This window comes from Cibotium barometz, chromosome 1 (genome assembly GCF_041138505.1).
Source record: "Cibotium barometz isolate CiBa-2024 chromosome 1, ASM4113850v1, whole genome shotgun sequence".
Taxonomy (NCBI): Eukaryota; Viridiplantae; Streptophyta; class Polypodiopsida; order Cyatheales; family Cibotiaceae; genus Cibotium; species Cibotium barometz.
Window position 1 is genome coordinate 65,695,280 of NC_141046.1, and position 16,233 is coordinate 65,711,512.

At 48.2% G+C, this 16,233-nt stretch overlaps 1 protein-coding gene across 8 annotated transcripts in view; it reads right to left on the reverse strand.

Moving 5' to 3' along the window:
- Positions 1-16,233, reverse strand: part of LOC147642333 (uncharacterized) — a 102,458-nt gene that overhangs the window by 12,010 nt on the left and 74,215 nt on the right. For 7 of the 8 annotated variants that reach the window (XR_015266995.1, XM_086805335.1, XM_086805389.1 and 4 more), the window contains 4 exons: positions 14,872-15,042; positions 3,585-3,730; positions 3,390-3,489; positions 3,015-3,080 (listed from right to left, as the gene is read on the reverse strand). Coding sequence is in view for 7 of the 8 variants with exons in the window: in XM_086805335.1 (XP_086661461.1) it covers positions 3,015-3,080; positions 3,390-3,489; positions 3,585-3,730; positions 14,872-15,042 (483 nt within the window). In the remaining variant the exon portion in view is untranslated. The remainder of the gene's footprint in view (positions 1-3,014; positions 3,081-3,389; positions 3,490-3,584; positions 3,731-14,871; positions 15,043-16,233) is intronic. The other variant, XM_086805369.1, reaches the window with a different exon arrangement.

Here is a 16,233-nt window from a genome sequence, read left to right on the forward strand (position 1 = left end):
TATTAGAGCCATGCTTCTCCATGGGCAACCCTTGGGGGTGAAGGCCAACCCACAAATGGAAGTTGGTCTTCCTCCTTTGGTTGTCCATCTCCAATTGGCTCCACATCCATTGCTTCATCCTCATCCTCATAGCTTCATCCACATCCATAGCTTCATCCTCATCCTCATCCTCTCCTTCGCGGCTGTGTGAAGAACCGTTGCTGGCGCTCGTTGCTGCTGCAGACCATCATAGCAGAGCTAGCGAGCTATCCTCTGTCTACTGCGGCTCATCGATCATCATGGTTCCACTCTGGTGAAGCGCAGCTTTTGCTGAACGCTACACAACCAGGTGGCGCTACTGTGGAGAGATCCACCGCTGCCATTGCGCAGCCGTTTCTCCACCCACCCAACCAGCTAAGGCGTCGTCTCCCGCCCGCTGAACCCCATGCGCGCCCTTCTTCACTGTGCTGCTCCGCGGTTGTGCTAACAGCCAGGATCTTGATCACGGAGGGGTGTCAGAACCTGCATCTCCTAAGCAGAGCGGGCTTTGTTGCAATGGCAGAAGAGATGGCGAGCAAGTGATGAGGCGTTATCCATATAGCTAGCTCAGCCATTTGTTTGGGATAAGGTTCTTATTTCTTGGCTTCACACTTCGCCACAGATAAGGGGGCTTTCACATGAAGCTAAAACTTCCTACCCATCTGCTGCATCATCAAGTTTGTTGAGCTAAATTCCATTGCAAAAACAGTAAGTTTTCAGTTCAGATTTGAGTCCTGACTTCGCTATCTTCTAGTACATTGTTCATGGATAAGTTCAAGGGGGAAGGTTTTCCCACATGGCAAACCAAGATGCAGCTGCTAGTTATGTGTGAGGGAGTTTGGGAAGTTGTTGAAAACGACACAATTCATGCACTTGATCAGCCACAAAGAAAAATTTGCAGCAAAATGCAAAAGCCATTGCCCTCATTGGTCTTTGCTTGGCGGACTCTCTCATTCATCACGTCAACTTTACATCCACGGATAAGGAGATCTGGCATCGATTGGAGAGCATCTTTGGTGACAAGGTCACTAATTCCAAAGTTTTTCTGAAATTGAAGTTTTATGAGCTTCAATGCAAGACAATGAAGAGCTAAGTGATTATCTCTCTAAATTTAATTCTCTTGTTCAACACTTACCAAGTTTGAAGTGTTCTCTAGATGATGAGGACAAGATGGTAGTACTAATCAAAAGCATGCAAGGCATTTCTCACTTTGATCAGACCATTGAAGTATTACGCCTGGCCGCTACTACATATGATGACTTGGTTGCTCTTCTCATTGAGAAAGACCGCCGGAACAAGGAAACCACTTCTACATCCTTGACCTCAAGCACTGAAGAGGCGCTTATCTCCACCAGAAGATGGAAAGCCAACAAGAACATTTGCAGATACTGTAAGCGGAAAGGTCATATTGAAGCCAATTGCTTCAAGAAGAAGGAGAAAGAACAAGAACAACACCATGCTAATCTTATTGTTGATGAACCACCAGACGAGCTTCTCGAAGATCATGCACTTTCTGCCCATGTCACCCTCGATGAGGAGGACAAAGATTATTGTTTCTGATTTATTCTATGTGTGTATGGGTGCTCTGCCCTTGCATATACATAAAATGGATGAAATAAACAGTGTGATGTGTGATGGTCAATAAGGGTCCTCTGCCTTGGGTTGTCCCCCAAAAATGTGTATTGTTTTTACTTTGATATGATGTGTTGACACCCAGTTCAGAGTAAGAGGGAGGTGACGAGTGATGGTTCTCACTGCCGGTCGCAAGCTGACTGAGTAGTCACTGACACACGGGAGGTGTTGGTCAGTTGGACTGGCTCTTTGCAGTATTGCGGTGGAGGGGGGATCGGTTTACTCCTTGTGTATTCGGTCTCACACTCTTTGCTCTGAGGAGGGATGTTGGAGAAATCATAGTCAAAGAGTGTGTTCTAGTGTGTACTAGGAACTAGTTTATGAGTCTTTGTGTGAGAGAGTGCCACGTGTCACTTCGGGAGTTATCCCATAAGCATATGGTACTTGAGTGTGTGTGTTCACTCTATAAGAGTGATGTACTTTCTTATGTGTCACATGAATCAAATCAAGCTATCTTGGTCTACATGTAAGTACTTGTTCATTGCTTTCATTTCCTTCATTTCCTTCATTACTTGTTCATCTTGGTCTACATGTAAGTACTTGTTCATTGCTTTCATTTCCTTCATTTCCATTTCATTATGTTTGCCATCTTTCCTTTCTGCACCTAGAGTTAGCTTGCTCTCCTGTTCCAACAGTTTACGATACACACCACCTGCTGACTATAGACACCAAATGGGAGATTCTTGCTAGCATCACAGTGTGGCATATCTGCAAGACTAGAAGCTCAGAGCCCTTTGAGGGTATTCATGTTTATGACACCCAATGTGTTTGGAGTATATGGAGTGACATCGTTCACTCTTTTGGCCATTTGGGCCCGACTCTTCTAGAGCTGAGGAAACAAAATGCAGAAGATTTATGAGAGAGTGGAACCATGGCATTTTCTTCTCCTCCACTCCTACAGGGCTTATGGCATATCTGCAAGACCAGAAGCTTAGAGCTCTTTGAGGGTATTCATGTTTATGATACCCAATGTATTTGGAGTATATGGAGTGACATCGTTCACTCTTTTGGCCATCTGGGCCGGATCTTCTAGAGCTGCAGAAACAAAACACAGAAGATTTATGAGAGTGTGGAACCATGGTATTTTCTTCTCCTCCACTCCTACAGGGCTTATGGCAGGCTGCAGCATAGTGCCCCTGATTGGTTGAGATCTCCCTATCACCCCTTGTATGAATTTATCTTACTTTATAGAAGTCTCTTTTCTGAAAAAAGAAAAGAAGAGTAAATGGCACATTTAAACGAAACAGATAAGATTGGGGTATTGGGAACTCAAGAGCAGTCAATTATCATGGAAAAAAAATCAAAATCAAAATCAAAACTTTTTATTATGTAGAAGATTTTTAGACTTGGTATTTTTGTTATACCTCAGGCCTTTCATTGAAGGGGTCTGTCTGAATTGGAGGCTTGCCAAAGCTTAGAGAGTATCGAACCTGGATTCAATGTGTGAGAGAAACAAAAAGCTTATTTAAAAGATAAAGAAAAACAGCATCAACAAGAGCTTTTCAAAAGCTCATTAAAAAAAAAAGAAAATCAACAAGTGATTTTTCATGAAATTTTCATTATAATGTGCCATATTAAAACTATTTTTGTAGTTCAGAGTTGCACAAAATGTTATGAACAGCGAATGCTTGAAACAAAAGAAGATAACAATACATCATCTTTTCTTCTTTGTTTTCCAAGGTGTGTGCTGATACATTGGTTCCATTTTTTTAAAAATAATCACAGTTTCAATTACTTACAGAGTTCCTAGGAGGACCTTTCCCTCGACTTTGTACAGATTTTCTCTTTTCTGAGATTGACAGCCTAGGGGATTGCTTTGGAGCACTTTTGGAATAAATTCTACAAGAAAAGATAGACATCCAGCAGTTCACAACTGCTTCCTTGTGCAAGGAAAGAAAGCTCATGTAAAATTACAACAACAGTACGCAACGCACTTTGTTACTTGGGGTTTTCGTTTTCGAAAATGCCTGTGAAGAATTGGAATGAGCTCCCCACAATCCGAAAACTCTTTCTTGAAGTTCCGATCCAGTGCCTTGTCTTCTCCTAATGTAGCTTCATATTTTGCTTTGAACTCATCAACCTGCACAAAAGTTGAATAGCTTAGTACAGTATCACCATATCCTTACCTGTCATTTTTGGTGTTTGCTTCATGTGAGAAAAAGAATGTTGAATAGATTAATACAATATCACCAATTTTTGGTGTATGCTTCATGTGACAAAAAAAGTTCATATGTTGCTAATCAGGAAGCGAGGCTAGAGATCCTCACCAGGGGGCAAAGAGAGAGGCAAGTATGCCTTGACTACTACAGATGACCCAACTTCTGGTGAGTGGCGGACGGTTGGCCCATGCCCGGGCCGCCAGCCGAGCGCTGCCGCCGCGCGCGCTAGGCTGGTGGAGCTCAAGAGGATTCGGTTTTGTCAGAGAACCATTTTGAGCATTTATCTCAGCACCTTCCCGTTGGTGACGCGCCCCCTCTAGTCACGGAGCAGCCCCTCCGGCCCCATCAGTTTGGCGGCCGATCCCTCGTTGAGATCAATGCGGCCCGCCCCCCCCCCCCCCCCCCCCCCCCCCCCCCCGGGCCTCAGTGCCTTGTGAGGCCGGCTGACCTCTCTAAGCCCCCGGCGGGTCCCTCCCAACAGCCTACCTCTCCGATGGATCTCTCACAACAGCACCCCTCTCTGGCCACTCCAGCCTCCCTCGCCGCCTCCTCCCCCTCCCCCTCCTCTATCCTCGACACCAACTCTACCTGCAACAATTCACTCTGCCCCGTCCTCCTCATCAGAGCCCTCCCCCCCCCCCCCAACCACCCATCTGCCTCTGCAGAGCACTCCCGTCGCCCCCCAGCCGGGGAGGCAGCCGGCAAGTTCCATCCGCCGCTTGATTCACCGCTTTTTTGAGCTGGTTGAGATGACCATTGTTGCCTCCCCAGTGAGGGCTCTCCCACCAGAGTCCCTAGGTGGGGCCCCCAGGATCTTTACACAAAGATTGATATGCGGATTGTCTCATGGAACATTCAGGGTTTAGGGAGGTCTCAGTGCTTGTAGAGACAAGGTGTCCTTAGAGGCGAGCTTCAGAGAGCCATAGTTGGGGGACCCACCAACATTCTATTCGTCCAGGAGCATCACCTTTTTGAGGGGTGCACCCGCCGATGCAGGAAGATTCTTCCACGCAGGAGTCATACTTTCTGGTCTCCATCCTTCGGTCCCTCAGGGACGCAGGGAGGTGTGTGTGTTTCTGTAGTGAGCAGCTTTTTCCGGCAGGTAACAGGCTCAAGAGTCATAGTCCCGAGGAGTGCACAGTGGATTACCATATTGATCGGACATGATAGTGTTGGCTTCCTCAATGTTTATGCTCCGAACGCCGTTGCAGGTAGAGCCCTCTTTTAGAGCACAGTCCAGCAGGCCCTCCCCAAGTTGATTTTTTGGTGCTTGGGCGGTGACTTCAACATGACAGAGGTAGCAGAGGATAGACTTGGAGGTGGCATGACCAGAGTCTCAGGAGCAGAGTATTCGGCCTGAGAGGAGATGATTCTAGTACTCAAGGGACAGGACCCTTGGCATCTTCCAGAGTTTGGGCATAGCCTTGGGAGTCTTAGCTTCTTGAGATCGGAGAGGAGGAGCACAGACAGGTTTTATGTTGATGAGTGGGCTTGCAGCCGTGGGGGCATGATCGGTATCCTAGCATGCACTACTTTTTCTGACCACACGCTGGTTATTCTATCCTTAGAAGACCCTTGGAGGCATGAAAGGCATGCGAGCTCTAGGATTCCGGACAGCCTCATTCAAGACCCCGAGATATGCAGTAGGATAGAGCAGATATGGGCGGGATTGGACTTTATCTTAGGCTCTACTGCGTGCACATTGGATGTGGGCCTAGGGGAGATCAACAGTTTCTTGTAGGAGGCAACCCAGAGCCAATTGAAGGGATTCCGGGAACAGAAGAGGAGTCTAGCCTCTTTACAGTGGCTTCAGGAGAGATCCTCCGATAGCTAGTGGATTGAGATTCAGCTCGCTGCCACCCGCATGGAGATTAGATCATCAAGGAGAGGAGGGTGGAGTACAGTTATCATGGCAGGGCTTCATTATGGACTTGGGCCTGTGACACAGTCACACAGGGGATTTCTTTGAGATAGCCGGACCCCACAGGAGGAGAGACGGCATTAGCAAGTTGCATGGCCAAGATGGAGCTATTGTTTAAGATCCCTCCCATGTGCGAGCCATCGCCACGGACTTTTTCGATCTCTTCTCACTGGTGCCCCATTTTCTCCACAGGTGGTGGACGCGCACGAGAGGGTTTGGTGGCACATGAGGGAGGTGGTTCCCCCTTCTCTTCGGTCCTTATTGTTCACACCATTCACTGCTGAGGAGTTGACGGAGGCACTGGCGACACTCCCCAGGGGAAAATGGGAAAATGCTTGGGGCGGATGGGCTTCCAGTCTCGTTCTTTCTTGGTCATTGGGACCTCATGGAAGGCGGCCTTCTAGCTGCCTTCAATGAGATTACGATCACAGGTGCCATGCCAGAGAGAATCTCAGAGGACTTGATTCACTTGATTCCCAAGGAGGGTGGTGTGACAGATTGGAGATCTGGCAACCGAGACCCATCACTCTTCTAGGGACCACCTATAAGATCTTGGCCAAGGCTATCAGTAGGAGACTTCAAACTTTTCTCCCAGACTTGATCCATGACACTCAGACTCGCTTTGTTCAGGATTGGAGCATTCTGGACAACATCTTTACCTTCTGGGAGAGGCGACAGCTTCGGCCACAATGCGGCAACAAGACATCATTATGCTACTCCTAGACTTTGAGAAAGCTTATGATAGGGTGGATTGGAGCTTTTTGGAGGGCACAATGAGCCAGATGGGATTCCCCATGGAGTGGATTCATGGAGTCTCAGGACTTTACTCAGCCTCACATAGCCAGTTTCTCATTCAGGGAGCCCGTGGCGACAGATTTTCCCTTTCCCGCTCGGTTCGGCAGGGCTGTCCTTTGGCACCTTACCTCTTCCTATTTGTCGCCGAGGTCATGAGTGGTTTCCTCTTAGCCCAGGCGATCAGGCTTCAGGGATTGCGTCTTCCCCTCCGCACGCAAGAGGAGTTGCTTGACTCAGAGTTTGCAGACGACATAGCAGCTTTCCTTTTAGGAGATGTGGGGAATCTCCAGAGATTCACAGAGGCGATCCAGATTTTCTACCGCGCATCAGGAGCACAGATCAACTGGCACAAGTCATGTGGTTTTTGGGTAGGCTCAACCCCCGCTCCAACTTGGTGCCCATTTGAGGCTTGCTAGTGGATCGCGAGTGGCGCTCCAGTTCGTTATCTTGGTTGCCTGGTTGGCATTGATCTCTCCCCCGAGTAGCAACTCGCCCCGCTTCTACTGAGTATTCGGAAGAAGCTTTTATATTGGAGTTTGGCGAGGCTCTCCCTAGCAGGCAGAGTGGTGGTGGCAAACCAGGTACTTCTTGCCACCATGTGATACATCACTTCATGCTAGGCCTTCTCTCGGGCATGTATTGGCCAAGTACAGCAATTGATCCATAACTTCTTATGGGCGGGTAGTGACGGGAGGCTTGCTAGGGCCAAGGTGGCATGGAGAGTGATCATTCAGCCACGTTGTAGAGGGGGGCTAGGCCTCATTGACCCTGCTATTTAGAGTCGTGCCCTGCTGGGCAAGCTGATTGTTAGAGGACTCCTTCCGGTGGTGAGTCCTGGAAGGATTTCCTATTGGCCTGGATTTCAATCTGCACTCCGAGTCTTGGGGGCCCTTGGCCGTAGAGTACCAAATGGATCTTCACAAAGATGCGAGCCCGCAGTTTTAGTCCAGCTTTTGAGAACAGATTTGCAACCAGCTTACTTTGAGCTTGGGATTATCTTAGACCAGCCCTCAAATAGATAGCTGCAGTGGCCTTAGAGGAGCGGCTTCGGCACCCTCTGGTATGGAACCTCTAATCCGTTTACCCAATGGCCACATGTTGGAGGCCTGACCGCATGTATCATGGGGCGCCTTGAGCATGGGATCGGCCAGGTCTCTTGGAGATTGGATCGCAGCCTCCAACACTCCACTATGGTGTGAGTAACAACGGACTGCAGTACATGTCCTATGTGACCAGCTTTGTCAAGCTAAAACTCAACTCCACCATGTGGCACGAATTGACATGGCTACCCTTATCAACAAGTATGAGAAGCTACGACCAGCCTTATCAAGCTCATTTTCAATTGTACACCATGTGGCTCGAATCACCGTGGGCTACGCTTATCGATGAGTACGAGAAGCTATGGTAGCGCCCCCCCCCCTCTGCTGCTGTGCTGGTGGCCGTGAAGGAGGAGCTAGCAGAGCGGGAGAAGGAACTCATGTCCACGACCCTATGCAAAGATGATGGAGAAGAAGAAAGCGTGGTGGCCGAAGAGAAGGATGCAAAAACTCTGGCAACATCCATTGCAGTGTATGTTTCTTTCACTGGAATTAGATGGGCAACTTTGGTTAGTCTGTCAATTACCAAAAATGGGATAGACACACACTGCGGTCATGTCAACAGCACCGTCCCATAAGAAAGCAATCGTAGCGTGCATGACTGATGTCCCCATGCTAGAGGGTTTTGCCCATAGTGAGGACCCACGTGAGAACAGCCTCGCCCACTTTCTGATCCTCCCTCCCAAAAACCACAAGAGAAAGGAGGAGCCCCACTGCCTAATCTGAGCAAGGAGGTGGCGAGTATGAAAAGTGACCAAGGGGGGGGGGGGGGGGGGTGGACGATTGTGAGATCGGAGGCGACCATAAATAGCATGTAGGCAAGCATGACCCTACCTCATGACGTAGGCACCCTGGCAAGTATGAAAGAGATGCTGAAAAGTGAAAGGGGCCAAGTGGGACGGTGGAGGGGTGTGAGGGGGGATGAGTGGCAAGCTGGGTTGGAGGGGTTAGGGGGTTTTTCTTTATTTCTTTCTAGAGAGATGTGCCTGGGTCATTGATCAAAGAAGCGGGCGACCGTCCAATGTATGGAGCTGGACAGCGCCATGGGGAAGGATCTCAAGGATCTGGAAGGGTCCCTCCCACACGGGGACAAGCTTCTTAGCCCGTTTTAGATACCAAGCTTGGTGGTACACCAGGGACAATTGGACTTCACTGCACTTGGGTTTCCTGACATGGCGGTCTTGTCAAACCTTCTGTCTATTCTGCTCCACCTCCAGAGCTTGATTGGCCAATTCCCGAGTTTCATCCAAGATTGTCAGTCAGAGCACATTAGCAGTATTGGAAATGGCATCTGGGCAGTGGGAACCTACCGATACGACCCATTGTTAAATTCAAAGGGCAGGATGACTTCCAAACCATAAACCAGCTAAAAGGGATTGTGCCATGTGGTCGCTTTGAAGGTGGTGTGGTAAGCCCACAAAGTGTCTAGAAGCACTTCCGACCAGTGATGAGGTTGTTGATGGCACAACCTCCGGAGTGAGTGACAGAGCACTTTGTTGGTGCTTTCGGCTTGGCCATTTGCCCGAGGATATTAAGAACAAGACTTCTGATGAAAAATCTGGTGCTGGGCAAGTAAGATGGTGATGATTTCACTGACAAAATGAGAGCCCCTGTGACTAGTAATTTCCAAGGGACAGCCAGACCTGATGAGAATGTGCTCATATAAGAATTGAGCCATTGTGTTAGCCGTGCAATCCTTGGCAGCTATGGCTTCAGCCCATTTAGTGGCATAATCAGTACCCACCAGGATGTATTTGCGCCGATTGGGTTGGGCCACTGGATCGATGGGTCCCACGAAGTCGATACCCCACCACTCAAATAGTGACCAGTCAAAGGATATGTGGAGAGGGTGGTTCGGGTGGGTTTGGGACAACACCGTTGATAGGTGTCACAAGACTTAGCAAACTGAATGGAATCCTTGAACATGGTTGTCGTGCTAAAACAAGAGGGTGCCTAAGATGTGTCCTAGATAGTACCCACCACCTGGTTCTTCCTGAGCATCCTCCACCAGGTGGGGCACTTCGTGGTGGGGACTGGAGAACACCATCGCGATCAGCCTTGTAAAGTTGACTGGCTATGAGCTGGAATGGTCGGCTCTTATCCAGAAGCCTTTGTTTGTCCTTGGGACTTGCATCATGTGGATATTGGCCTGTAAAGAGCAAGGCAAGAACATCCCCGTACCAGCCTGAAGCAGCATCCACTTTAAAAAGAACACTATCAGGGAGATCGTCTCATCAATACACGTGGGAGCAGCGTCAATGCAGGAGAGATGATCCACCATGACGTGATATTTGCCTGGCCAGAGTAGAAAGTCAAAATAAAACTCTTGGAACAGAAGCAACCATCTCCAAACACAACCAGCCACCTCTGGTTTGTTGAGAAGGTACTTGCGGGCATGGTGATCGGAAATGATGACAAAATGAGTGCCCAAAAGATAATGTCAAAACTTTTGGAAGGCATAAAAATGGCCGGGCCTTCCCGCTCAGTGGTACTATAGTTTTGTTCAGCCGGGGTGAGGAGATGATTGGCATAGTAGATGGATCCATTTTGTACTCCTGACTAGGTTGGGTGAGGACTACACAAACAATAGTAAGACTGGCATCTGTGTGGACATGGAAGATCACTGTCCAATCTGGTGTAATGAGGATGGGGGCTTCTGTGAGACACTTTTTGAGATAAGCAAAGGCAGTAGACTCTGAGGTGGACCAGTGGAATAAGATGGTTTGACTAGGTGGGTCAGAGGGAGAGGGAGAGACACATCTGCATACATATCTATGAAGCGACGGTGGTAACCATTATGCCCCACAAAAATTTGGGATCCTTTGGAATTCATGGGAGGGGGAAACCTAAGGATGGAGACAATCTTGTCAGGGTCGGGAGCTAGGCCTGAACGACCTGATTCCTCTTTTTAGCATCCACTAGCTTAGCTAAAGATCCACAAAGTAAACCATTAGTCTTTTCCACTAAACCATTGCATTGGGGATAGTAGGGAGTTGACATAGTTTAATGGGGGACCGGGACAATGGCATCTTTTTGCTCATCCTTTGAAGGGTTTGCATTCGGCATGGCCTTCTTCTGTGCACGGGTAACCACTGTGGCTGTTGGTGGGTTCACCTGGACAGATTCACCTAGACAGATGGTACAGGAGTGGGGGACACTCCAAGGGTGGGATAAGATGGGGTAGGTACAGTGGAGGAAGTGTGGTTGGTGTTGTTACCGCTGAGACCAAGTGGGTGGCTGGGGCTCCTTGAAAGGTGAAGTTAGTTGAGGTGGATGCCCGTTGCATGGGGCAATCTTGGGTATAACGATCCTTGGATTCCGGGAATTGCCAACATGGTGTTCCTTCAGGTTGGGGCGTGACCATACTCCCCACATCTGTAACAGATTACCAGCCAATTGCAAGGTGGAGGGGGATGAGTAGGAGGGTTGGTGGGAGCGGCTATCATGGTGGCGGGTGCAGGTGGATTGGGGATTAGTGGTGGAAAAGTAAGTCATCTGAGAAGAAGGTTGGCAAAGGGAAGGTGTGACAGCTTGGAAGGTTGGCAGGGTAGGAATGGAAGCGGTGGCATAGTGGCTAGGGTTGGAAGCTGCTGCAACAGGATTTGGGGTTTGCTGGTGATGAAGTTGGTGGAACCCCTTCAGATAGTAACAATCTTTATCTTCATGCCCACCCTTCTCGGAGAAGGAGCAGTACCGTCTCCTCGGGCACACAACAGCCCCTTCTCAACCTCTTGCTGGGTCTTCAATTCTTCAAAGTTCAATCTCTTTTTTGAGTTGGAGTAGGGTGTGCTCTTCATTTTGGGAATTCTGACGGAGTCCAAGAGCCTCGAGTTCCCTCTTCAACTGAATCACCGGGTCATCCAGTGATGTGGTTGGAGAAGGTGCCGAGCTCACCTCACGTTCGAACATTAGGCGTGCATTCTCTAGTTGAGCAGCTAGGTCTTGGAACTCTACCAGGTGGTTGGTGCTGGCCTACTTTCTCGGATCTTCTGTTGGGTGGTCCTGGGTAAGGCCTGTGTCACCCTTTGACGCACCATAAAATCACTGGTAGGCAGGCCACCAGCATTGTGGTCCATGTCATAAGTTCTAACACCCTCTCCTTGGTAGCAGTTGCAGCTTCCCTAGCTCCTGAAGAAGGCGGTCCTCATAGTTACTAGGACGATGGAAAGTGCGGAGGAAGGTTTCTTCAAGGTGGCCCAATCCACAAAGTGGTCAGTTGGAAATTGACCGAACCACTTGTCTCTAGAGCCTTGAGGAGCTGATGGAAAGAGTACCGAGAAAGCATCCTCCCGCTCAAGGCCTTGGCTCTTGCATATAGAGATGAACTGCCAGATGTGGTCATCTACATCTTCAATGGAAGATCCTTTAAAGGTTGGAAGCTTGACATTCACTCAGCCCAACACCGTGGAAAGGGGTTCTGCGCTAGGAGGATTGGCTAGACTAGGAGGGTTGGCTTGGCCTTCAGGTGGGATTACCAAGGTTGGCTGCCATAGGGAAGGGTGGAAGGGGATCCCTAGGTGGTATGTAATTGAACCACATCCGACTATAACAGTGTATTGAGAGAGGACTCTTGGATGGACTGACCGGACTACCACAGTGGGAGTGTGTGTATTGGGCATACAGAGGACACAAAGATAAGGGTGAGCTAACAAGAAGCCAAGTTTCAAGCATCCTACCAGGCGTGCCAAATTTTAGTGTACATGTAGCAAGGTTAGCTGCCCGGCACACTACGAGAGTGGTGGTTCTACTCTGGACAGTATGTCCTAGAGTCCTTGGCTCACAAACACAAGAACACTTGAACAGACTTGAACGTGGAGATAGAACAAATGTGAAGAAGACTGAATCACTTGTATTACTTCCACATGCTGTTACAACACCTCACTGCACCGTGCACACCCAACAGTAATCACAGTGAGGTGGAAACCCACAGGACAGAATGACAGTGACTACAGGACTCAATGAATGAACGAAATGACAACGATGAAGAGGATGAGCTGATGGTGAGTAGCATGAAGAGCCGGATTGCCTCTTTTCCTAGGTTCCTTTGATGCTTCTTTAAATGCTCTAGCGAGTCTCACCGCCGGAGGATGCCGTTGGTGAGAATCCTCTATCTTTGTTCCAAAGGTGCGTCAATGGGGAAGATGCCAATCGGGGGTTCATGAGGAAAATGCCAATCAGCGTGCGGTGCCTTCGATGATGCGTGAGCCTTCCACTTTTGGAGGTTCTTGGGGATCCATTCCAGTCTAGCTGGATGGTCCAGCTGCGCTAGTCCAATGAGGATGTCCTGGACCAGTCCAATGAGGATGTCCTGAACCAGTCCAAGGAGGATGGTCCAGTCACACTGTGGGCACCCTTGGTGGCTACACCAATTTATGAGAGTGGGATTATGGCATCTTTTTCACTCCCACTCATATGGGACCTTGTTGGAAGCACAAGGTACCGGATTTGTTGAGATTTTCACCTTGTTTGGTTTGAAATCACCCTCTTGTATATTTTTTCATACTTAACAGAAGTCTCTTTTCTGGAAAAAAAAAAAAGGCCCTCCTTGCCCACCATGAAGGGGACTAGACAAGGACCGATTTCACAGTGGCCCAAGCTCGAAGAAGGTTGGTAGAAAATCTGTTCTAATTTGCTAAGAGGGGCCTTGGTGAAGATATCATCGGGTGCTGGGGGTCCAAGGACTGCCGTAGGTAGGAAAGTTGGCAATGCAGGAGAGAAGGACAACTCCCCTCGTGGACTGGAGGCTGCAGACATAGTTTGCCTAGGAGTCCTCTGCTCTAGATCACCGGATGAATGATGTCCAACCTACCCTTGCGGAAGCCTGGATAATGATGTTCTAGGCCACCTTCGCTCAGAGAGTGGGGGTATTGTTCTTTGCCTAAAGGAAGTTGGAGATGAGATGCTATTCCTGTACGCAGGAGAATGAGAAGATGAGGCACATGACCATCACCTCTTTGAAGGCCTTCAACAGATGCCAATGCTAAATGACGAAAGAGACAAGAAGTCTATCCTCCCCCAAGCACTTCTGATGGGGTAGGGCGTGTGGAGATTTTTCCAATTCATTGCCAGAGAACTGGGACACCGGAAAAAATTCCAAGGTGATGGCTCAAACACGAGGTGGGTCCAATTCCACCACACCATTAGGACACTCCATCAGGGCTGACGGAGCTGGAAAACACCATTGTGCCGGTGGTGAGGTCTAGTAGATGCAAAGAAGTCCTCTGCTGCCCTGTCTCCTGACTAGCTCCAAAAGGAAGCTCTTATATGGTACTTGTGCTGGACCCAATGGGTCTTGAGTGCCCCAAGGGGAGCACGTGGAGCCTCAATTAAGATGCCAATCTAGGGGCTTGCAGAGGACTTCTTACGTAGTAGTTGCAATGAGGCTAGACTGTGGGGAAGGCTCCGTGCTTGCACTCGAAAGTCTTCGAGCCTGTGCTCGGCCACTGAAACAAAGAGAACTATCTCCTCCATGGCCCGGTCCAGTTTTGAAGCAGCCGAGCTTGGGGGGGAGGAGAAAGTGTCCTAGATTCCCTCCACGTGCTGACAGATATTGGGGCCGTGGATGGGGCAATCGAGAATCTGGATGTCTGTTTTTGATCTTATTGCCACATATCCCCAAGATGGATCACGCGGGTGTGGTTGGAAAACACAATGTCTGCTAGAATGGCAGCAATGCCGCTCATGTTGCAGGCCCAGTCAAGTGTGATTGGAAAACACAGTTCTTGCTAGAATGGCCACAAATGGGGCACCTGTTTGCAGGCCTTCTCGTCAAGGTAGAAACAAATCCAACCTGGCTAGGTTAGGATCTGAACCAATGATCAGGTCTCCAGGAGAGGAGGCTTCAGGGGGAGGGCAAGGATGTGCGTGCAGCCAAACTCTGATAGATACTAGGCGTCCTCACCTCTAATAGAGAAGTTCAGATCCTCTAACCAATGCACTCCTAGCATAAGATGGTGGAGTTCGTACTGCCTAACCTGGACTTGCGAGCTTATGGACTTGCCGGCTTACCGTCTTGTGGATTTGTGGGCTTATTGGCTTGAAGGCTTACTGACTTGCTAGCTTGCAAAATTACGACCTTACGGACTTACAGGCTTATAGACTTGCTAGCTTATGGCCCCCTTCACAACCTTCGCACAAGTAATAGACCCAGTGAAATAATTAGATTGCAACAATATTCACAAACAAAGCATGCGATCCCACAATTCTTAGGAAAATGCATAAATGAATGATATCATAAGGTGATTTTAACCTCTCTCTTAAATTCTGTGACAGCTCCTACAGATCGGCCCTTGACTGTCTTAAGTTGATCCAGTTGCTTAGAAAGCTCTTCTTCTTTTTTCTCATCTGAAAATTCCTCATCTTCTATTTCCATGCTCAATCTTGTAATAGCTTCCTCTATCTCAAGACACTTTGCATCTTCCTGTTGGCAATGAAAGGAAAACCTTTTGCAAAACTCTCTCTCTCTCTCTCTAGGAGTCTTACTTACAGTTCTTATAACTGTAAGATAGTCAGTTTATTGTACTTTTCAGTTTCATTTGGTTGTTCTCTTTGATGAGACACCAACTTCAGATGTACTGTCAGTTTTGGTCTCATAGGCCATCATGGCCTCTTAGAGACGTTAATATATCATTTCATTTCATTTCATTTCTCTCTCTTTTGAAGACGTTAATATAACATTTCATTGCCAACAAAATTAAAGTCATGAAGCAAACAAGGTCACTTAAGGGAACGAAGGTGTGGATGGCGGATGAACTCACAGCCACACAACTAAAAAACAGGAAACAAGAACTCAATAAAGTATACGAAGCAAGGAAACAAGGAAAATGGGCAGTCTACCGTAGAGGTAGAGCTGCTATTGCAGATTTCAGGACAACCAAACATGGTAGTAATGAAGAGTAGCTGCTAGAGAAATCCTTCATGTTATCTAGGATTCTCCTCCAGTCATGTGGAGAATTTGAACTATTTTTAGTTTTATCTCTATTTTCATTTTGTTGCCCCCGAAGTGGAATGTAATCACATGGATGTATCTGATTAGTCCTATAGGTCAGATGTGGCCTCTAAAGGACGTTAATATAGCTTTCTTTCTTTCTTCTTTCTCTCTCTCTCTCTCTCTCTCTCTCTCTCTCTCTCTCTCTCTCTCTCAGGACAGGCAAGCTTCCAAAGGAGCTACTCCACCCTTGACCACATCGTCACCCTTTGAGTCATCATTGATGAGAGTAGAGCACCATCAGAGGATCTATTGCTGCTTTGTGGACTTCCGCAAAGCTTTTGACAGGCAGGCTTCTGGGGGAGCTACTCCATCCTTGACCACATCTTTACCCTTTGAGTCATCATTGAGGAGAGTAGAGCACCATCTGAGGATCTATTGCTGCTTTGTGGACTTCCACAAAGCTTTTGATACTATTCCCCAGGCCCAACTACCCCAGCCCCACAGGACATCGAGCTTCAATCCCACATTGCAAAAAGAGACTTCTATTAAGTATGAATAGAGCATACAAAATCATGGCTAGAAGCCGGAACAAAACAAGACCTCTTTCCAAAATGTAGGAGGGTGATCTCAACCAATATGGGGCACAAAGGTGCCAACAAGAGTCTTGTAGGGGTTCGTTGA